The following is a 24433-nucleotide window of genomic DNA, read 5'->3' on the forward strand; positions in this document are numbered from 1 at the left end:
AATAACGAGAGCACTGATTGTGGTCAGTGTGTATACCCACCAGATTGTGGCTTGCGAGAGCACTGATTGTGGTCAGTGTGTATACCCACCAGATTGTGGCTTGCGTGAGCACTGATGGTTATCAGTGTGTAATGGTTGATAATCGGAACTGCCTCAGGGTAGTCTAGTCTGGGCCCCTGTTACAGCGAGACTATAAGGTATGAGTGTGGTGTTGTAGAAGATCTAAGCTTGTATATTGCTAATTCCCCATCCTTAGGTAGGTACACAGGTGCCTTTTGTAAGTAGGTCCTGAGGAGGGAGATGGTTACGTTTCGGCTGGGTTATTGGTGTCCTAGTCTGATTCTATCTGGTCCAAAAATCCGGTCGTTACAACTAGTCCCTTGAAGTCAACGGCTATATTTCCAGCAGTCATGAGTCATGATAGGTATTTGCTTCTACTTCAGATGCTGCATTTTGTCGATACTGGTTTAGCGTTGCCACGAGATTACCCTGAGTGTGACCGTCTTTTTAAGATTCGGCCTGTCATTGATCACTTTGTAGATTGATTTTCTGAGATCTATGCTCCAGGGAAAGAAATAGCAGTAGATGAGTCTTTGGTCTTGTTCAATGGCTGCTTGGTTTTTAGGCAATGCATTCCTAGAAAGAGGGACGCTATGGAATTTAAGCTGTATATGCTGTGTGACAGTAGGACTGGATATTTCTCTAATTTCAGGGTGTACACTGGTAAGGAATCCAGGATTAACCCTCCTCGTTGTCCGTCCACTTTTGGATTGACTGAAAAAATTGTGTGGGAACTTGGTAGAGGACTTTTTAACAAAGGTCACCATTTATATGTAGATAACTTCTACACTGGTGTGCGGTTGTTCAGGGAATTGGCCAAAGTGCACACTGTTGCTTGTGGCATAATCCACTGTAACCATAAAGGTTTCCCTGAAGAACTAGTTTGTCAAAAGCTTGTGCGGGGACAGTGCAGTGTGATGCGTTGCGAGGGACTTCTAGCTGTGTAGTTTTCAGACAGGAGAGATGTCTATATGCTGACTACCATCCATGATGAAAGGACTTCACCTGTGACTGTTTGGGGTCAGGTAGCTGAAGCGCGCAAACCTGTGTGTATTTTAGGCTATAATAGACACATGGTTGGTGTTGACAGAGTAGATCAGAGGTTGGAACCTTACGCTGCTCTTCATAAGGCTTACATTTGATATAAGAAGTTGGCTATCCATCTTTTCCACTTGGCAACCTTTAATGATTTTGATGTTTTCAAGGATTCTTGTCCTGAGTCAAAGATTACTTTTGCTAAGTTTCAGGAGTCTGTAATAGGCAGCCTTGTTTTAGTGGAACAGGCAAGTGTTCCTAGAGTTGGAGTGGTGGAGGATGTGGCTAGATTGTAAGATCGCCACTTTCCTGATCGCAATCCTCCCACACCCTCAAAAGACTTTCCCAGTAGGAGATGTAGAGTCTGTTGGCAAGAAGTACACGCAAGAAGACTCGTATGTACTGACCGAGTGTCCTTCTAACCCTGGGCTATGTGTGCCTTCTTGTTTTAGAATGTCCCACACGCAAAATAATGTTTGGGAGCAACCATGAGAGGTACAGTGAACTGCCTGACCTCTATTGTTTAATATTATTTGTTCAGTTTCAAAGTTGGCATTTGTGGAGTGTATTTCATTTCAGATTTTGTGTTAGTAGATTTGTATCTATTTGCAATTTGCTTGTGTTTTCGTATTTGTTAAAAAAAATCCTAAATGTGATGGCGGTGTGCGTGGAGTGGTTCTTGGCTTGCGGTGTGCGTGGACTAGTGCTTTGCTGGTGTTGTGTTTGGATTGGTGCTTGGCAGTCGGTGTGCGTGGACTGGTGCTTGGCTGGTGGTGTGTTTGGACTGGCGCTTGGCTGGCGGTGTGTTTGGACTGACACTTGGCTGGAGGTGTGTGTGGACTGGCACTTGGCTGGCAGTGTGCGTGGACTGGTGCTTGACTGGCTGTGTGCATGGGCTGGTGCTTGGCTGGCAGTGTGTGTGGACTGTGTTTGGACTGGCGCTTGACTGGTGGTTAATGTTATGTTATTGTTATTGGTATTTGTATAGTGCAACTGTTACCCAGAGGTGTCCTGGTGCTGTGTGAAGGCCTACAGATGATTGAAAGGCGTGGGAGAAGATGGCCAGATCAATAAGTAAACAGCCATGTTTTCAATGCATTCCTGAAGGCCAGAAGATTGGTCATGCTTCGCAGATATAATTGCAGAGCATTCCATGCTCTGGCCACATTCCCAGTACAGTTACTCCCTCCCCTAGTGGCTTTTTTTTCCCTCTGGACAGTTATGAGTATTGCAACTGAAGACTGCAGTGTTCTATGATGCGTACACCAGCGAAATCATTGTTTTAAAAATTCTGGTCCGGTTCCCTGAAGGGCTTTAAACACCAGACAGAGGGACTTAAATTGGGTGCCCTTCCTAACCGGCAGCCAGTGAAGTTTTTTATTTTGGCTGAGATTGAGTCGAACTTTGGTGTGTCTGTAAGGAGTCTGACTGCTTCGTTCTGTAGTATTTGAAGTTTATTTAAAGATCGTTCCTGGATTTTGAGATATATATATACTATTGCAGTAGTCTAATCTGGACATTAATAATGCAGGGATGACTGTTTGTTGTGCATCTTTGGGTAGAAGTGGCCTAATTGCTTTGCAAGATCTGAGGATATAAGCGGTTGATGTGGCCACTGTATTCACCTGATCTCTGAAGCTCAGTTTGTTGTCTATCCAAACTCCCAAATTCTTCACTTTCCTTATAGGAGTGGGGAGTGGACCTGACGTCTTGGGCCAGCAATCAGGAGTCCAGCAATTGGGGTTGTTGCCAAATAGCACGACCTCTGTTTTGCTAGAGTTGAGTTTCAAGCAGTTTTGTGCTATCAACCTACCCACCGCGTTCATGCAGTCCTGAAGTCTCAATGCCGTTTCCTGGAACGGTTCAGGTTGAATGGACACCACAATTTGGGTGTCATCCGCGTAGGACGTCAAGGCGAAGCCAAATGATTCAATTAGGGGTGCCAATGAGGGCACATATATATTAAAAAGTGTCAGGCTCAATGACGACCCCTGCGGCATCCCGCAAGAAAGGGAGAAAGATTCTGCTTCAAATTGTTCTAAGACCGCTATTTGCATTATATCGGAAAGGAGGGATCAGAGAAGTTTCCAAGCAGTACATCTAACTCCAATCTCATCCAATCGATCCATCAATAAAGCATGATGGACTGTGCTGAATGCTGCAGAGAGGTCTAACATGAACAATTCCGCCTTCCCTCACTGGTCCAGGATGGTTCTAATCTCTTCTGTGGATTTGAGAAGCGCACTTTACGTATTGTGGCCCTCTCTAAAACCATACTGAGTTGGGTGCAGTGCTTGAGAGTCGAACAGAAATTTGGTCAGTTGCGCATTCATATTTCTTTCAATGATTTTTGCTGGCAGGCAGGATTCTGAACAGCGCCAGGGGCGCAGTGAGCCAGTGAAGACAGCTCCCTGCTGAATACCCCCTCTGAGAGGCCCAGAGCGTGAATGAAAGTGCTCCAAGTGGCTTGGGGAGCGCCACCTGGAGCAAGAAGATGAGAAAATGGTGATGATCGGACCCCCAGGTAGGCGACCTTTGACCTTTCATGGGACCAACGACGAAGCATGTGGGGCTCCACTGGCGGTCTCTAATGGGCCCCCGGGGTGGGTCAGGCCCTGGGGGCTGCCCCAAATGAAGTAAAGCCAGGTGAGGGTGCCCCCGCGGGGTCCCAGGAACCCACCCTGGCCTCTGCTGAAAACTAAGCCAGAGAGCGCTGTTGCACTTCCCGTGAAGAGTTGCAGGGGGAGGGGCCCAGGATCCCAACTCTGGGCCCCGTGTGTGATGGTGGAGGGTAAGTGCTGCCGCGCCCCCTGCGTAGGGGCCACCAGGTGCCCAGGATCTCAACCCCGGGCCTCGAAGTATAGCCGGGAGCGCCATCACGCCCCCGTGAAGTCTGACTCCTATGGGGTGGCTGGAGACCATCCTGACCCCCGGCAAAGGAGAGATCCAAAAGGGAGCGACAGCATGCTCCCCCCCAGGCCCCAATGCAAAGCAGTGCGAGGCCATGGGTGTGCAGCCACACACCCCCTAGTGCTGGGCGAGCCAGAAATGTGGTGCCGGTTTCTGCGGCAGCACGCAAGGGTGCTGGCCGTGTGGGGAGCCAGCGGGGTTCGGTTCCCCAGGCTGTCCTCCAACACCGAGGCATGTGGGGGCCAGGGCCCCGAATAGGCACAGAAAAGGTGCACGGGCCCGGGTTGGACTGGCCCCCGAAAACCGGTAGAGCGGTGGGGGATAGGCTCCCCAAGCCACATTCCCTTACTTGGGGTTCCAGGTAGGACCGGGCCCCCTGCTGCGGCCGGCAGAAGCAGCGGGAGGCTGCCCGGTGCATGGTGGCTCTCCACAGCACAGCAGGTAGAGCCGCTAATATAATTTTCAGAAAAAGGAGCACGAAGCGCCCCAGAATGCCTTGCCAGGCATTTGGAAATCTGCAGTTTTGGTGCTTGGTGGCCCCCAGAAGAGGGGGTCACCCTCATGTGTGAAAAGAGGTGCAGGGGGAGCTGCAGGAGCAGCGCAGTCTCCTTCAGCGCAAAGAAGAACAGTCCGCCCATAAGTCACATGGGGACTTGAAAAGGATAACCCCTCAAGGGCTCAGCCAACACTTAACACCTTCTGGGCTGGAACTTTTGTTCTACAGCTGAGGGTGTATTGAGAAGTGCATCAAGGAGTGAAGGACTGAGTGGGGGATGTCTGGGGAAGGGCATCCCCTGGAGATGAAGAGGTGTAATTGCACCTGTAGTGCATTTACTGAGGGTATTTCTTTTAGAGGGATTGAAGGTCACATGTGTAATGTGAAATGCCTTTGTAAGCTGATGTCATAAGCGAAGTGGAGTTATGTTACCAGACATTCCTGCTAGGGTGGCTGGCTGTATATGCGTATTCCTGTGATTTCATCTGTGATGCCTTTAGGGGCTGTAATTGCAATGCATTACAATGATACATAAATGTGATAAGTACTGTTATCTTAAGTGATGCTTAAACCTATATTCTTGCTGCTGCTGTTAGGTGAGAAACAACCCAGACTGTTAGCCCCGAATATTTAGAAGTGCAAACTTTATGGCCAGTAGAAGATGCTCAGTCAGGGTTATGCAGGTGTACCCATTTTTAATGCTTGTTGAGGTAATGGAGGCAGCTGTGAGGGGGTGAAGGGTTCAGCAAGTACCTACACCTGCATCAAAGACCACATAGCAGGCGCCTGAAGAGCGAGTCTCCCACCGAGGCGAGTGGAGCAGATGTTGGCAGATCGTTATAAAGGCAGCACGACCGACCAGAGAAATAGTGGGTCAGGCAAAGGCTCACGCACAAGCACAGCTGAAGGCCGTAGAGGAGGAGCCTGTACCCGACATGGCCCCTCGGAGCTGAGGCTCCATGGCGAGCCCTTTTTTCCAGCCTCTTGAGCCTTGCCCCCTTCCTTTGGTCATAATTTCAGTGGTGCTTTAACAATTTGGCAATGCTCCGGCTGAGCCCTGGGATAGACGCCTGACCTCAAAATGGCGCCTGCTGTGAGCCGCCATTCGGAGGATCAGTTGGACACAGTTCTTCCTCGTCTCCTTGCTATGGCTCCTTCCTCCCCTCCTTTCCTATAAATTCTCTCAACCTCGTTGTTTGTTTACATTATTATGGTATTGCAACTGATGTAATTTGTAACACAATGTCCCTTTGTTATAGCGCTCTGATTCCTACGGGTCTAGCCAGTGCTTTATAATCATTTTGATGTACCTTCTAATGCAACATTCCCCTGGTTAAGTGCTATGATACCTCCAGGTCTAGATAGCGCTATATAACTGAAATCTTCCCGATTGAGAAGGAGCTTAAGACATCGCTTTATCGAAAAAAGACAGACAAAAACATCATTTTACACCATACAAGTGCTCACCCGAAAAGTCTCAAAGAAAACTTGCCCTATGGGCAATTATTAGGAATAAAACGCAACTGTTCTTTGGATATTGACTTTGAAGTGCATACTGAAGTGTTTTGTAATGAAATGACCAAGAGAGGGTATCCTAAAAAGTGTCTCAAACACTCAACTGAAAGAGCAAGATATACCCCTCAGGAAGTTCTCGTACAGACTAAAGAGAAACCTGCCCTGGAGAAACTGGTGTGCGTATCTACATTCACTCCAGATACTAATAAATTCAAGCAGATTATTCTGAAAAACTGGCATCTGCTAGAGAATCTAGAATGTCCTTTTCAAAAACCCCTTTTTGCGATGAAGAAAAATAGGAGCATAGGACAACAAATTATGCCAGCTGACAGCTCACTCCAAAAAAAGAAGAATGATCTCACATCGCATCGGAATTTGAAACCAATCGAAGGCCACCGGAAGTGTGGGAATTGCGTGGCTTGCACCACAACAATTGAAAGGGAATGAGTTTATTCATAATATGATCAAATGGACACACACAGACTTAACAACTGCAAAATGAAAAACGTAGTTTATGCAATTATTTGTCCTTGCCAAAGGTTTATATAGGAAAGACAAACCAACAAATCAACACGAAAATTACACAGCACCGCTCTAGAATAAAGAGAAAAATCATGACTGTTCCCATGGTTGAGCATTTTGTTGAAAAATTGCATAATGAACATCAATTCAAATGGATTGTCCTGGTGCCCTTCAATACATCACAGCGAGTGTTTGATATCGAAAATGCTTTACTCCAAAAAGAAGCCTATTTAATTCTCAAATTTAATAGTGTCCTGACTGGCTTGAATAGCATGACTGAGCTGTCGAGAGTTTAATGATTAGAAATTATGAACTGCATACATCAGAATGCACTATGCATTTAAGGGTGTCGATTGGCCTTTGGAATGACTAAATTGTTTAATTTCTCGATCACGCCCCCCCCCCCAAAAAAAAGGTTGCATAGAGCTGATAACCCACAATGCTTACACTTGAGTCAAAAGGTTCACCATCATAGTAAATCAAAAAACATCATTATGCATCAATTGTGGTGAGGCGAACTGTTTTGCGTACAATTTATCAGTGTCTGTAATGGCTTGAACAGCATTTTTTAGCCGTCGCTTGTTTAATAATCAACAGTTGAATGCATTGTGATGATTAAAGAGTGTTTATTGGTGAATCGATTAAACAATTCCCTAACCTTCACACTCAAAATAGCTTTGAGAACCTTCTTGTAATAATGCATTTATTTGCGCCAAAGGGTTCATAATTCCAAAAAACACGTATACCAGAATGCCTAGCTTTTGGTGTGGTGAACCACCAAGATGTTTGAACGATTTGATTGGTTAAATCCTTCCAACTACAACCCCCAAGTACACCTTCAAAATGCCATACTTTCGTTGCCACCATTCCGTGACTCACATCGAAAGGAAGCTTGGTTGCATCGTGAAATAACACACAAGCAGGTAGATTCTAGAACTTTCCACCCCAGAAATGTGAAAAAAATGTGGTTCTTTGACAATATTTTAGGTTTGCAAGGGATTCTGGGTATTAGAACCTGGTGAGAGCCAGTCAAGTACCCCGTCCTGGATTTCCCTGGGTGTCTAGTTTACAGAAATGTATAGGTTTGCTAGGTTTCCTTAAGTGCTGGTAGAGCTAGGGTTCAAAAACTACAGCTAGGCACTTTGCCAAAAAAGGGTCATTTTTAAATGTGAAATTGTGTTGTGTCCACATTGGGTTTTGCGCCGTTTCCTGTCGCGTGCACTAGGCCTACCCACCCAAGTGAGGTACCATTTTTCTTGGAAAACTTTGGGAAACGCAGGGTCAGTAGAAATTCGGGATCCACGCAGAGTCCAGAATTTCCACCACAGAAATGTGAGGAAAATTTGTTTTTTTTGACATATTTTTAAGTTTGCAAGGGATTCTGGGTACCAGAACCTGGTGGGAGTCAGTCAAGTCGCCCTATCCTGGATTCCCAAGGGTGTCTATTTTTTAAAAATACATTGGTTTGCTAGGTTTCCCTAGGTGCCGGCAGAGCTAGGGTTAAAAAACTACAGCTAGGCACTTTGCCAAAAAAGGGTAATTTTTCACTGTGAAATTGTGGTGTATCCACATTGCGTTTTTGTGATGTTTCATGTCATGGGCACTAGGCCTACCAACACAAGTGAGGTACTATTTTTTGGGTGGTTGCTCGCTTTTCAGGATAGCTAGTGCAGCCTGGAATGCTCTTCCTTGGGCACTTCGGAGCATTCAGGATCATGTGATGTTAAAAAAAACCTTAAAATATTCTTGTTTTAGACGTTCCTTGGTACTGTCTGCTTTTACCTTTGCACGCGCCGGGACACTCTATGGAGTAGCTGAGCGCGATATAAATCAATTTAACATAACATAATATTTTTCTCAGAAGGCTTTGGGGAACGCAGGGTGGTTGTAAATTTGTGGATCCATGCAGATTCCAGAACTTTCCACCACAGAAATGTGAGAAAAATGTGTTTTTTTCTATTATTTCGGTTTGCAAGGGATTCTGGGTAAAAGAAACTGGTGTGAGAGAATCAAGTCACCCCATCTTAGATTCCCCTGGGTTTCGAGCTTTCAAAAATGTATCGTTTTTGCTAGGTTTTCTTAGGTGCCAACAGAGCTAGGGTTCAAAAACTACAGCTAGGCACTTTGCCAAAAAAGGTTTTTTTTTCACTGTGAAATTGTTGTCTGTCCACGTTGCATTTTACGCCGTTGCAAGTCGCGGGCACTAGGCCTACCTACTCAAGGGCCATATGTAGGTGGCCAAAACCCGGTCGGTAACGGCCGATTTCGGCCATTACAAACCGGTATTTGTAGTTTCAGATGTAGGGGGCCGGAAAATTATCGATTCTGTATATTTACCGAATCGGTAAATTTACCGAATCTGTAAATTACCGAATCGGTAAATGTACAGAATCGGTAATATGGGATGTAGGTGGCACTGGAAACAGTGCCACAGGCCCTTTGGAATTCGTTATTTACCATGAAATACTATTGCATGGTAAATAAAGAATTTCTGTGTACATGCACATCTGTACATGCACACCTGTGCCATGTGACACACATACATGCCCTTAGGGCATGTATGTGTGTCACATGGCACACAAGCCAGAATCAGTGGTGCAGCAGGGTGTCAAAGTTGCACCCTGTCCCCCTTGACAATTCTGTAAATTTACCGAATCGATATTTACCGATTCGGTAATTGCCTTTGATTCCTATGGGCCTCAAGGCCCATAGGAATCAATGGCAATTACCGAATCGGTAAATACTGATTCGGTAATTACCGAATCATTACGATTCGGTAATTGATACCGAATAATTACCTACATGGCATTTACCGATTTGTAAATACTGAATCGGTAAAATTCGGTATTTACGATTCGGTAAATGCCATTTACCTACATATGGCCCCAAGTGAGGTACCATTTTTCTTGGAAGACTTCGGGATACACAGGGTGGGTGGAAGTTTGTGGATCCACGCAGATTCCATAACTTTCCACCACAGAAATGTGAGGAAAATGTGTTTTTCTGACAGTTGTTAGATTTGCAAGAGAATCTGAGTAACGGAACCTTGTGGGAGCCAGTCAAGTCACCCCATCCTGAAACCCCCTGGGTGTCTATTGTTAAAAAATGTATAGGTTTGCTAGGTTTCCTAGGTGACGGCAGAGCTGGGGTTCAAAAGCTATAGCTAGGCACTTTGCCAAAAAAGGCTAATTTTTCACTGTGAAATTTTGGTGTGTCCACGTTGCGTTTTGCGCCGCTTCATGTCACGGACACTAGGCCTACCTACAAAAGTAAGATACCATTTTTCTCGGAAGACTTTGGGATACGCAGGGTGGGTGGAAATTTGTGGATCCACACATATTCTAAAACTTTCCACCACAGAAATGTGAGGAAAATGTGTTTTTTGACAATTGTTTAGATTTGCAAGGGATTCTGAGAAAGAAAACCAGGTGACTGCCAGTCAATGCACCCCATCCTGGATTTCCCATGGTGTCTTTTTTTCAAAAATATATAGGTTTGCTAGGTTTCCCTAGGTGCCGGCAGAGCTGGGGTTCAAAAACTACAGCTAGGTACTTTGCCAAAAAAGGGTCCTTTTTCACTGTGAAACTGTGGTGTGTCCACAATTCGTTTTGCACCATTTCATGTCCCGGGCACAACTGACCCCTTGATGAATTCAAAAATGTGTCTACTTTACTAAAATGTAAAGCTTTCCAGGATCCAGTATTGATTTTTATACCCATTTCTACCATTAACTGGAAGAAGGTTGAAGGCACAAAAATAGCAAAAATAGGGTATGGTCCAGAAAAATGCCAAAACTGTGTAAAGGTTTTGGTTTTCTGACAAAAGTCTGCCATTCCCTAAAAGCTGGGAAAGTGGTGATATCAGCCCCACAAACCCTTTTTTGATAACATTTGCAGGGAAAAACTCAGGCGCTTTTATTTGCAGCACTTTGTTCCTATTTTTCCCCCAAAATTTTTTTTTGCTGTATTTTGTCTAATTTATGGGTCCCCTCCAGGGGAATCCTCAACTCCTGGGTACCTTTAGACTCCCCATGATGTTGGAAGGAAAGGACACAAATCTGGCATTGATACCTTATGTGGTCAAAAAGTTACAGGGGCCTAAGCGCTAACTACCCCAAATAGCCAAAAAAAGGCTTAGCACAGGGAGGGAAAAGGCCTAGTAGCGAAGGGGTTAACACGTCAGATCCAGCCTCATATTACTATAAGGTTGCACCTACACCAGCACAGAAACATATGTTGACAAACATCAAAACGGTCTATTCTGCTTCTTTTATTACCCGGTTGTCTGAACTAGGGTTCAACCTATGGAAAGACACCATAGACTTAAAATCAGTCTGGGGGAGATCGGCAGAGCGTGCAAACGGAGATCGGCAGCGCGCACGAACCAAATGGCTGCCGTGCTTTGAGGTCGGCTCTCACCTGCCAAAACAACGATCTTTAGGTGCCGAAAGGGGCTTTGTGGACTTTTCATTTTCGGCGCAGGTGCTCCTTTGTTCCTGCGGGGTTAGTAGGCTGAGTTTTGGAGGTATGGCACTTTCGCGGGACAAGCGGTAGGCGTTTTTGTGCCCTCCTCAGATAGGGTTCCTGCTCCCTTGATCTCCTCTGTGGTCTCTACATGCAGGGGAGGTGGGCTTGGCTGCTGGGCGCCTCCCCCTCTCTTCAGAAGCCTTTCTTTCTTAAAGGAGTGTTCTTCTGCCTCTTCTGAAAACTACCTAACAGGATTAAAGGGATTTTGTTTTCATAAAGCTTTATTGAAAAGCTGAATTCAGTCTTTCCGGAGCCATTTTATTATATTGTTCTGTCAGAGAACCATATTCAACTCAGAGTTTTTCCTATCTGTGGCCTAAACTATTTATTACTATTTGCCTGCCTTCTGTCTGTCAACATGGGTTCTAAAACAGCATCAAATAAACATAAACAAACTGTTTCACCTCCTCCTGCCAAATCCAAAGCCATTGACTCTCAAGATAACTCTTTGACAAAATGTTTGGCGGAAATTCAAGCAATTCATACTAATACTGACACAATTTCTTTCGATATTAAAAATATTCAGAGAGATATGGCTTAATTATCAATGAGAGTTGCTGATAATGAGATTAAAATCAGTGACAATACTAAACCCATTACTACTATGGCTCCACTTATTCCTCAGGTTGCTTCTCTCCAACGTTCCATATTGGATTTGGAAAATAGAAACAGGCAATACAACCTTACGCATATTTAATGTCCTGGAGGGAGTTGAGGGACAGATTTGTTGTCTTTACGTGGAAAACCTCCTACCAAAGTTATTAAATATCACATTTCCAGAACGTTTTGAGATCAACAAAGCTCACAGGATTCCTTCGATTAGCAAACCATTATTATTATTATTATTGGGTTTTATAAAGCGCATAGTCACCCGTAAGTATCCCAGCGCTAAGATCCGATCTGACCAGAGGGAGGTTCAGGAGGGGGGGGGGAGATCAGGGGAACAAGTGTGTCTTGAGCCGTTTCCTGAAACGGAGGTAGTCAGGTTCCATCCTAAGGTCCCGGGGGAGGGAATTCCATAGACGGCCCGTATTGACGGAGAAACGCCGTCCACAGGTACGCACCTTCTTCACTCTAGGGATAGTGACTAGGTTTTCATGGTCCGAACGAAGGGCTCTCAAGGCTTTATAGGGTCTGATGAATTTTTTTAGAATAGGGGGTCCTTTGTCCTGTAAAATTTTATGTGACAGGCAAAGAGCCTTGAAAGCCACTCTCTCTCTCACTGGAAGCCAGTGGAGCTGCCTCAAGGCTGGTTTAGCGGAGGATCTCATCGGGGTGTTAGTGAGAATCCTTGCTGCAGCGTTCTGGATTCTCTGCAGTTTGTTGAAAGTTGCCTCGGGAGCGCCAAGGTAAATGGCGTTACTAAAATCCAGCCTTGATATGATAAGGCCTTGGATTATTAGTTTCTGGGCGATGGGAAGAAGCAGGGTCAGAATCTTTCTGATAGCTTTAAGAAGCCCAAAGCAGGTCCCGGCGATTTTTGCGGCTTGTGTCGCGAAGGTCAGATCTTTATCAATCCATATTCCCAGACTTTTAACCTCAGACTTGGGAGTAGGGGGTGCGCCCAAAGCCGGGGGCCAGATGTTCTGCGGGAGAGAGAGCCCTTTCTGGCCAAGGAGGAGAATGTCCGTCTTTGAACCGTTAAGTTTCAGAGATGACCTATTCATCCAACCTTGAATTTCTACCAGACAGTTGTAAAGGTCTGATGGCTCCTGGTTCGGGTGGGATAGGGACACCACTAATTGTGTATCATCAGCATAGCTGATGATCCTCACCCCGAATGGTGTGACAACCTCCTCCAATGGCGACATGTAGATATTAAATAATGTCGGGCTTAGTGATGAGCCCTGGGGCACACCACATTGGAGGAGGGTTTCGGGGGAGCAGGCGTCATTCTCCCAGACCTGAAAGGAACGGTGGTCGAGGAATGATCTGAACCAGTTCAGAGCCATGCCCTCAACACCGATGTTCTTAACTCGCTCGATCAGCACCTGGTGGTTGACCGTATCAAAGGCCGCGCTGAGGTCCAGGAGGATCACTGCCACTGATCCTCCTGCATCCAACAGGGCTCTGGCCTCCTCCACTTCTGCGAGCAGGGCGATGTCGGTACCCTGTCCTGGGCGGAATCCAGTTTGTGAACATCTAAGCAAGTTGATGGATTGCAGAAATTGCGACAGTTTTTTGTTCACTAGCTTTTCCGCAATTTTGCTGGTGCTGGGGAGAAGAGAGATTGGCCTGTAATTGGCCAACTCTGAAGGGTCCAAGGAAGGTTTTTTCATTAATGCCTTCACAACTGCCGCTTTCCAGCCTGGAGGGACTTTCCCTTGAAGCAGTGAGGTATTAATGAGGTGCGTGAGGGGGGGGGGCAATAGTAGGGGCCACTTTTTTCAGAATACGTAAAGGGACCGGGTCCCTAGGAGAGCCGCTTTTGATGGAATCCAAAGTGGCTAACACCTCTTCAGTGCTGACTGGCCCAAGGGAGCTTAAGTGAGGAGTGGTGTGGTTTAGGCTCATACCGAATTCTTCAGCCGTACTATAGTCAGCGGTCGGGAGGGAAGCGAGGATGTTCTGAATTTTCTCCTCGAAAAATTTGGCCAGTTTGGTACATTTCTCTTCATCTGCCTTGGGATCAGGTGGATGCTTTGGAGCCGAATCTGGTACTTTCAGCAGTTCTTTTAGAATGGTGAAGGACTCTTTGGCAGAACAGGAGGAGTTGGCTAGTCTTTCCTGGAAGAAGATACTCTTAGTGTTGCGCAGAGCAATTTTATAGTTTTTTAGGCAGGTGCGAAATGCGAGTCTTTTACCAGTTACTTTATCTTTTCTCCAAGAACGTTCTGCTCTTTTGCATTCCTTCCGGAGGAGATTAAGCTACCAAAGTTATTAAATATCACATTTCCAGAACGTTTTGAGATCAACAAAGCTCACAGGATTCCTTCGATTAGCAAACCATGCACATGTTGGTGGTTTTCTTGCTTCGCACCTCCGTTTCCAATGTTCTATGAGTATGAGGTCTTGGAGACTGACCTCTTTTGATGTTGTTTGTCTAGTTTTGTCTTTTTTATATGGGCTACTGTCTTTTTTTAAATTCTCTTCTATTGTTTATGATTAAGCAATATGTCTGGATCACCATAAGTTAGTTGTTGCCTCCTTAAATGTGAAAGGTCTAAGAAACCCTGTTAAAAGACGTAAAATGTTAGAATGTCTCAAAAAATCGAATGCAGATATCTGTTTTGTACAAGAAACTCATGTGGATGATAAGATATTACATTCCATGTCCAAAGGTTGGGTAGGGTTTATAGTTTCTTCTGCTGCAAACACGTAAAAATGGTGTAGCTATATTTTTTTCACATATAACTCGGGTACACCTGTGGTCTCATCATCATGATGCAGATGGCAGATTTGTTTTTACTCAAGTTCAGATTGACAAACTGATTTAGAATTTGGCCAATATGTATGCTCCTACATCTGATGACCCTGCCTTTTGGTCTTATGTCTCTGCTGAAATACTCAAAATTGGTAGCATGTCTCTTATTAGGTGGTGATTTTACCCTTATCAGAGACCTTTTGTTGGACCAGTCTTCTGCTTTTAAATTCCGACCTAACAAAGCATTTTTTGCTTTGAAGTCTTTCCTTTCCGTTACCAAATAAGTTGATTTTTGGAGACTGGAACATCCTACAGACAAAGAATTTACTATTTACTCCAATGCTCACTCCTCTTTTTCTAGAATTGACTAATTATTAGCTTCACGTAACCTATGTCAAATGATTAGTGAGGTGGTTATACACCCTATTATGGTTTCAGACCATGCTTTGATTTACTTTTCTCTTTGTATTTCTGTTCCCAAGTCTCTAATAAAAAATGGAGAATGAACTCAGACATAGTTCTTAATCCAATTAATTCTAAAAAAATGGCCTAAGCCATTAATGACTATTTTCTGAATAATAATTCATGTGACACTTCCAAAATTATCCATTGGGATGCTTTTAAAGCTTATATTCATGGAGTTTCAATTTCTATTATGGCACATGAAAATGAATATTTTTACTCTCACCTCACTAAATTAGAAAAACAGATTTTATCTGTGGAAAGACTTTTTACTACGTCTCGAGATCCACAATACAAATCCCAACTTCAGAAATACAGATATGAATATAATTGTATGCTTAGTAAAAGAGCAGGTTTACTTATCTCAAAAGAAAAATCTAATTTTCATTTTAAATCCAACACATCGGTCGACGTTAGCTAATTATATGTGCCTCAAATGTGATAGGATTCAAATTCCAGCCATCAAAATGAATAATGATACATTAGTGACAAATGTTCAGGATATTCTGAAAGAGTTTCTTTCTTTTTACTCTTCCTTATATATCGAGCCACTCACACCCAATAGTAATGTTATCAGTGATTTTCTTCATTCTTGTTAACTGTCTCAGATTTCTGCTACTGATAGATTAACCTTAGATAATCCCATTGATGTTAAAGACATTGTTACAGCAATTGTTACAGTCTTTCCTTTACTGCCAGATTCCTTTAGGAGGACGCTAGTACAGGCACTCGTGCTAAGTCGGATCGATTACTGTAATGGCCTGCTGCTTTCCGCCAATGAAGGCGTGTTGGCTAAGCTCCAGGTCATTCAAAACACAGCGGCCCGCCTGGTTCTGAATGCTCCGCCACGAACTCCATCTAAACCCCTTCTTGAGCAATTACATTGGCTCTCGATCCGGCAAAGAACAAAATTCAAGATAGCCTGCCTGATACACAAATGTCTCCATGGACAAGGGCCTGCATATCTGGAAAACAAATTTATTCCCTACATTCCATCTCGAACACTAAGATCTAGCAATAATCTGCTCCTAGTGGTGCCCCGCGCTAAGAAAGCGAGGCACGGGAATAAAGCGTTGTCAATTGCAGGACCCACATTATGGAACAAACTCCCTTTGTCCCTAAGACAGTGTACTGAGCAATTAAAATTCAGAAGGCAACTGAAAACTGTCTTATTTAAAAATGAGATCTAGCATCTGCTCCAATTTACATCTTCTGTTTAGTCGGCACCACAAGCGCAGAGATACTCCATCTGGAGTTGATTCGAGCGCTATAAAAACCAGCAAATAAATAAATAAATAAATTAATTCTTTGAATTACCCAAAAACTCCTGGTCCAGATAGTTTCCCCACTGAATTCTATAAATGTTATCAAGAACAATTATCCCCTTTTTTACTACGTATTTTTACTGATTTTCACCACACTTCCATAATGGGGGGATCTTTTAATGAAGCCACTATAATTGTTCTTCCCAAACCTAATAAAGACCAAGCCCTGGTATCAAATTTCCATCCCATATCTTTGATTAATCAGGATTGTAATATATATGCCAAAATCTTAGCAAATAGATTGTCTCCCTTATTATCCAACATTATTCAACCTGATCAAACTGGATTTATGAAAGGTAGATTATTCTCTCATAATACCCGGTTATTATGTCATGTATTATCTCTTGCCAAACTAACTAGTTGTCCAATTGGTGTAATGGCCTTAGATGCAGAGAATGCATTTGATAAGGTTAATTGGCAATTTCTGTTTAAAACTTTAGAAGTATTCCATTTTGGTACATGTGTCTCTGAGTCTATAACTGACTGGGCGCACAAGTCTCTCAGTGGGTCTATGAGTGATTGTGTGAGTAACTGTATGGGTGTGTGATTGTCTGAGTGGATCTAATGGGTACATGCATGAGTGTCTGAGTGTGTTTGTGACTGAGAGGGTGAGTGTCTGGGTAGCTCTGTGAGCGGATACATAAGCCTTGACTGGGTGAGTGAATAGGTGGGTGTATATCAGAATGAGTTTGTGAGTGGGTGGGTGAGTTTCTGAGTGTATGAGTGTGTGTCTGGGGTCATAATTCTCGTAGAGGGTCTGTGACTGAGTGTGTGAGTGACTGTATGGGTGTATGAGTATTTGAGTGTATCTGTTAGTGGGTGTATGAGTGTCTCAGAGGGCCTGTGAGCACATACATAAGTGTGTGAGTGGGTCTGTAGCTTGGTGCATGAGTCTCTGAGTGAGTCTGTACATGGTGTGTGACTCTCTGAGTGGGTCTGGGAGGACATACATAAGTCTGTGAGTGGGTCTGTAGCTTGGTGCATGAGTCTCTGAGTGAGTCTGTACATGGGTGCGTGAGTCTCTGAGTCGATCTGGGAGTGGGCGCATGAGTACCTAGGTGGGTAAGTGAGTGAGTGTAAGAGTCACTAATTGGGTATGAGACTGATGCATAAGTCTATGAGTGGTTCTCTAAGTAGGTGCATGAGTCTCTGAGTGGATCTGCACATGGGTGTATCACTCTTTGAGTGAGTCTGCAGGTGGATGCATGAGTACCTGAATGGGTATGTGCATGAACATCTGAGTGGGTATGGGACTGAATGTATATGTGTGGGAGTTGGCATGTGAATCAGTGCATAAGTGAGTTTGTGAGTGCATACATGTGTGTGTGATAGTGACTGGCAAGTGTTTACAAATATATATATTTTCACTAATGTTCACAAAGACTTTGCAGTATTCATATTGTCCCGACAATGGTACATGTGAGCCCGCGTTGGTGATCGTGGAGTAGCCGCAAAAATTGTGCCTGATTAAAAAAATCAATTTTGGACACATAACTTGTGTCACTAGCACACCCATTTCTCAAACATGGGATCTGAGTATCTCCACCCTTACCTCTTATGTGGGCTTTCACACAAAGTATCAACCCTGGGAACCATTCCTGGATGATAGAATGGTGACCGCAATGTTCTGTCCTGGTTGCATCCAACCAATCAAAGCAGTTGGCGCGTGCATTCGCAATTAATCGCAAAACTCCCACAAAATATCCGCAGCCAGAGATATATTTATAATTTTTGGCCTAAATTTCTTAAAAACGACTGGACAGATTTTCAACAAATAACAAAAAGCACAATCTGTGTAACAATATCTACCTTTCTGCCCAATTTGGTGTAATTCTGTTCAGAGGTATGGGCTATAGGTTGGACAACGCGTACCTATGAGAATTAACATTACAAACACACTCTTTATTAGCATCCCTATTTCTAGATTACCATGCACGGATTACTACAAACTTTCCATGACAACCAGAACCTACTTTGCCACTTTTTTTGGGAAAGTTTCATGAAGATTGGTCAAACGACACCAACGTTATAGGCAAGTCAAAAAATGCTTTTCCTATGAAAACTAGGTCCTAACTATAACTACCTACTGCCAACTGGCAGTAGGTAATATATATATGTATTACCTACTTATAATTGGATAATATAGAGAAGTGAAGTTGTTAACTTAAAATTCTATGCCAGAGGAGGTATTTAACACACACAACTCTTTAAGGTAAATATTAACCAAACTCTGTTTTTGAACAGTAGTGAAGGTTTATTATGTTGCTGATGTCAATATTTTGCACAGATCCTTTACATTTCTTAAGCACCTCAATAATAGTAAAATAAATAGTATAATATCCACTTCATGTGAGTGATTTCACATATATGCTTTGTGATCTGCCTGTTTTGCTTGTTGTGAAAGGATGCACCCATACGTTCTGCATATGTTATGACCTATTGTGTCTACATGTACCTTGTTAAATAACTGCCAGTATTAAAAGGTTACATCAAACGGTTTTATCCATTGGATGATGTGATCTGTAATGTCATTTGAGATGCCATCAGTGATGTCATCAATCATGTCAATTAACATGTCATGAGAGATGTAATGTAGGAGGTTAGAAGCAGTAAATGGTGGGGATGCAAATTAAAACTGGCTCAGTAAACTGTGATGAATTTCAGTGTTTTTTTTTAATGGCTTCAGTTTCCATGATGTGCTGTTGAAACTAATATCATAAGGTGAAAGCAGGTAAATTCTGGGATTTAGACATTGGGACAAGGCTCACTTACATGCAGTTTTAATGAAAGGTGAGCAGGACATCACAGTAAATTGCAACGTGAACACAGTATGTGCTCTTTGATGCTAGCACTATATGTGACTGATATTAATTTATCGAAATAAAGATTCTTCTTGATGCTAGCACTCTCATATTTAGAAACAAATGCCTTTGACTATACAGGCTGATTCCGCAGCAATTGCTTTAGTTGTTTCAATTAATTTTAAATCCCTTCACTTCTACCAAGAGCTTGCTTTCTGTATCTTGCAAAAACAGATTCCATTTGTGGGCTGTCTCCTGGTATGTTGAACGCTGGAAATTTGTTAGACGTGGCCAAGATCATGGTGGCTGACGGTCTTCCTGTTTGCAATGAGTGCAGAGCATGTAATTTTGGCGTTCTGGTGCTCCCAATTACCTTGGTGGAAGTGGCAAGTTTTGTTTTTGGAGCTCTTGCATGTGGAGTGCTTTGATGCTACAGAGACAGTAGATAATTTCCAGAAATGTATATGCTCACAAACCATGCTTAATTTGTAGATGTCACAGAAAGAATATATCCATCAGTTACCCTTGATACAAGTCCACTGCAGAAGAGCCTGGTTCAAAAATAGCACAGCTTATTATCATCTTCAGTGCTTTGCGAAACCAGCGGTAGGAGAAACCATAAATTAAGGGATTGCAAGCAGAATTGAAGTAAGCAAACCATATAGAAATATCAAAGAGGAGAGCAGGAGTTACAAAATTCAGGAGACTGTCAACCATGGTGTCTAGCGTGAAGGGCAGCCAGCACATGAGGTAGAGCCCCATGGCAATCCCCAGGGTCTTGGCTGCCTTCCACTCTCGCTTTGATGTTCCAGTTGGAACCAATGAACTTGTCCTGTTGCTCATGGCACTGATCTCTTTTGCCTGCCTGATAGCCACAATATAGATTTTGGCATAGAGAGTTATCATTAAGATGCAGGGAACAAAGAACATGGGGAAATTGAGCCACCCCCACAGTTTGTTGAAAAGTAGCTGACAATTGCCTGCACAGGGTATGTCCAGCAATAAATGTCTCAGCTGTCCCTCAACCACATCAGTGTAGAGAAAAATAGCAGTGTAGGCAATTGGTGCTGACCAGGCAATGCCTATGTACATGCAGGCTACTCGAACAGTAAATCTGGTATGATAGCGCAGAGGGTAGCAGATGGCACAGTAGCGGTCAATGGCGATGAAGCATAGGTGCATAATGGAGACCAAACAAAATACGGTGTCCAGAAATGTGTGCAGCCTGCAGAAGATATCTCCAAAATACCAACAGCCCTCCACTGAGCGGGAAATGCTGAAGGGCAGCACCGTTAATCCCAGAAATAGGTCAGCAAGGGCCAGTGAAAGCAACAAGAAATTTGTTGGACTGTGAAGCATTTTGAAATGAGAGATTGAAATCACCACAAAGAGGTTGCCCACTACGATAAGCATCATACCAGTAGAGCAGGTGATATAGACAACCAGCTGGACACCAAATGGTTGCAGGTTTCTGGTACAAGAGTCGTTAAGCATCTCATAGCACAAAGGAGCTGTTGGCAACAATTCACTGCGGATGTCCTGGCTAAGCATCATTTCTGTGTGAAAGCATCCCAACAGCAACCTATTCAATGTCTTCTTAGAAATTTGTCTTTATAGGTGATGGGTACTTGATGAACGGCTTGAGGAAATCTTGAAGATGGAAAAATAAAAGGGAAAATAATGATTAAGAGTGATAATTATAAGAGTGATAAAGTCATAGAATCTAAGAGACAATGAAAAACCACTGACCTAAATAGCATGAGTGAAAACGGGGTAGAATAAAAAAGATGGGCCGAGATTGTGAAATACAGCTAACAAAAGAGTTATAGATAAAGATAAAGGCGCATATGTAAGAGATTGAAAGAAAAGACACAAGAAAGAAAATTGTAAGGATGGAAAAGAAAATGTAATACAAAGCGGAAGAAGATAAAATGTATTGCATTTTGGAAGGAGGTGAGAAATATGAAGAAAATCTAAGAAAAGAGAGGGAGAGCTTAATACCGACAAGTAGAGGGTTAAAGCACAATTAGCAAATCTTAGTAATATCATTTGGGTATTTGGACAAAATATTGAGTTGTAAATATGGGGAGATAGAATTATGGCAAACAAATATTGTGATACAAAAATATTGTGATGCAGAAATATGGTTGTGAAGAATATTGTTTTTTCAGGTAAGTAATATCGTTATGAATAGTGTTGTTGTAAATACTGTTACAATAATATAGTTGTAAACAATTGTTGTAAATGTATTTAATGTGTTTGAGTTCATATATTAATTTTATGAGTTAGCATTGTTTATATAATTCTTATACTTTTTTCATATAGTTTGTCATTTTAAGTGAGTTTGAATTTATAATTTAGTTGGTTATAGTAATTGTAACAGTAATTTAGTGTGTCATAATGGTTTGTTGGGTTTGTAGGGGTGGGAAGTTAAGTAAGTAATACTTGATTATTCATAATTAATAATTTAGGTGAGTAAGTGATTAATATTTACTATGTATATTATTATTAAATTATTATACTTATTCTGTAGACACGGGTTGCTATGTTCAATGTGGTATATTATTTTAATATATTTTAGGTGCATTCTGGGGATTTGTAGTGGTACAAGGTGGGAAGTTAATTATGTAATATTTATTTAACAATAATTATGAATGTATTATTAATAACTTAAATGAGCATTGCTGCTGAGTTTGTCGGGGTATAGGCTGGGAAGGTGATAAAGTAATAATTAATGAACAATTAATTATGAATTTATTATGAATGTAATTGATAATTAATTCTGTAAATTGTGTAAAAACTTTAAATGTTAGTTATATTTTAGGTGTGGGCTTTCAGTTTTATAGAGATATAGGTTAGGAAGTTAATTTATACATAAAAACATTCTTTTAATTCATAATTTATCATTGAATTGTTTAATAATCATGACTATTGTTTAATTATTTAATTAACAATTATTTATTCATTTATTAATTATTTATTTGAGAATTCATTATTTACATTAGATAAGACTGATTTATTTTAGGTATATTTTAGTTGTGGGTTGCTGGGTTTGTAGGGGTATAGGGTGGTCTGTTAATTACGTAATAATTAATTAACAAATAATTATTAATAAGTTAATTGAATATCAATAATGTAAATTGTATTATACCTATTTATTTTAATTATGTTTTAACTGTGGGATGCTATGTTTGTAGGAGTATAGCATGGGAATAATTAATTTATAAATAACATTTTGTTTTTATTGATAATTATTACATTGTTCAAAATACATGTCAATTGTTTAATTGTTTTTATTTTTTATATATAAATTTGTTTGGGTGTTAATTAATGATGTTCATATTGAGAGTTTTATATTTGTTCTAAGTTGATAGGGTTATTCAAATATGCAATGTGTTTGAAGTGAAGTACTTTTCACTGGAGTGGATTACATCACTCATGAGATGGTCAGTGACATCACTCATGACATCAGTAATGACATCTCAAATGACATCACTGATGACATCACTGATGACATCCTCCAGTGAATGTGTGTCTTTCTGAAAACTAAATATTTTTTATATATGTATATCTAAAGGTCAATGGAAAAATAAATGGGTAAATAAGTGTCTAAATGGATGTTTATTTTTGTAAAATTGATTGTATAACTGAGTTATTAAATGAATACATGTATTAGCGAGTAATGTTTAAATATGTAAGTATCTGTATCAGTGTCTCACTTTGTGTATAAGTGGCTACATGGTTGGTGAGTAGCTACATGAGTGTCTTTATGGGTTATTAGTTATTTTTTTGAGTATCAGAATGAGTGTCTGTATGGTTTGGTGGGGGTATTACTTAGCGCACAGATGCATGAATGACTGACTCACTGTTTGCATGTGTTTTGAAGAAAGCATGTGTGCAGGACTGTATGGGTGAATAAGTATGTGTATGGGTGTGTTAGTGAGTGAATGACTGTCTCAATAGTATCTTTATGAGTACCTACATATGTTTTAAACTAGTATATGTGAGTATTGATGTATATAAGTGAGGATATGTAAGAGTGACAGATTGGAAGAGTTCCTGTATAAATAAGTATGTGTTTCTATAACTGATTGTTTAAGAGAGTAAGTATGTGTACGTTTCTGTAGAAGTAAGTGTAGTGGTGTGTGTATAGCTGTATATGCAAGTAAATGGATGTTTGATAGTTTATTTGCATGTGTAATTATGTGTGTGAGTAACTCTATGGATGAGTATCGGTGTGCAACAGGATGTAAAGGTGTATAGCAGGCAATGATATCCTATGAAAGGAAATTCAAGTTACTGGTAAGTACAGATAAAATTACTTTTCAGGATCAGTACTGGGCTGAAAGATGCAGCACTGAGGTCTGTCCTGATAACAGGTGAGTAAATCGGAATTCGTAGTTCGGCTGATTTTAGAGGAATTTTTTAAAGTTCCAAAACTCCACACTTAGAAGAATTTCCAAGTGAAACCAGTCAATGTTAGCCTACGGAAGGAAATTCAAGTTACTGTAAGTATGGTTAGAATTACTTTTCAGGATCAGTAGTGGGCTGAAAGATGCAGCACTGAGGTCTCTCCTGATAACAGGCAAGTAATTCGGAATTCGTAGTTCGGCTGATTTTAGAGGAATTTTTTAAAGTTCCAAAACTCCACACTTAGAAGAATTTCCAAGTGAAAACCAGTCAATGTTAGCCTATGGAAGGAAATTCAAGTTACTGTAAGTATGGTTAGAATTACTTTTCAGGATCAGTAGTGGGCTGAAAGATGCAGCACTAAGGTCTCTCCTGATAACAGGTGAGTAAATCAGAATTCATAGTTTGGCTGATTTTAGAGGAATATTTGTATGTTTCAAAAATAGACACTTAGAAACTTTTCTGCTGAAAACCACACAATAGATTCCTATGAAAGGAAATACAAGTTACTGGTAAGTACGCTTACATTTACTTTTCAGGGTCCGTACTGGGCTCAAAGATGCAGCACTAACGTCTCTCGTGACAAAAGGTGAGAAAATCGGAATTCGTAGTTCGGCTGTTTTTAGAGGAATATTTTGCTCAATAGTGTAAGAAGGGGGCTGGGCCTGAGGTGACATTTGTGCAAACACGCCCTGTGGCGCGTTTTAAGTTGGGGAATTAATTATTTTTTTTTAGTTTAGAAAGCTTTGTTGAATCAAATATGCCAAGTAAAACAGTAGTACATCCTCACAATTCAAAAAGACAGAAATTAGGGCGATGGCAAAGTACAATGTAAAAATGAATTGTAAAAGAAAAACAAGAAATCCCAAAAAGGGAGTACCTAAGAAATATACTAAGGGAAAATGCCTTTTTTGTTTTGTAAATTGGAAAGAAAGAAAGAGGGAAAGAAAGGAAAAGAAAGGAAGAAAGAGAGAGAGAAAAGAAGGAAGAATAAGAAGAGGAGAAAA

General features: G+C 41.8%; 1 protein-coding gene across 1 annotated transcript; it reads right to left on the reverse strand.

Moving 5' to 3' along the window:
* Positions 1-19535: 19535 nt before the first annotated feature.
* On the reverse strand, positions 19536-20570 carry TAAR5 (trace amine associated receptor 5). The gene has a single exon (XM_086925778.1). The coding sequence runs from the start codon at positions 20568-20570 to the stop codon at positions 19536-19538; it is 1035 nt and encodes a 344-aa protein (XP_086781904.1).
* Positions 20571-24433: the final 3863 nt, after the last annotated feature.

Source organism: Lissotriton vulgaris, chromosome 6, assembly GCF_964263255.1.
Source record: "Lissotriton vulgaris chromosome 6, aLisVul1.2, whole genome shotgun sequence".
Taxonomy (NCBI): domain Eukaryota; kingdom Metazoa; phylum Chordata; class Amphibia; order Caudata; family Salamandridae; genus Lissotriton; species Lissotriton vulgaris.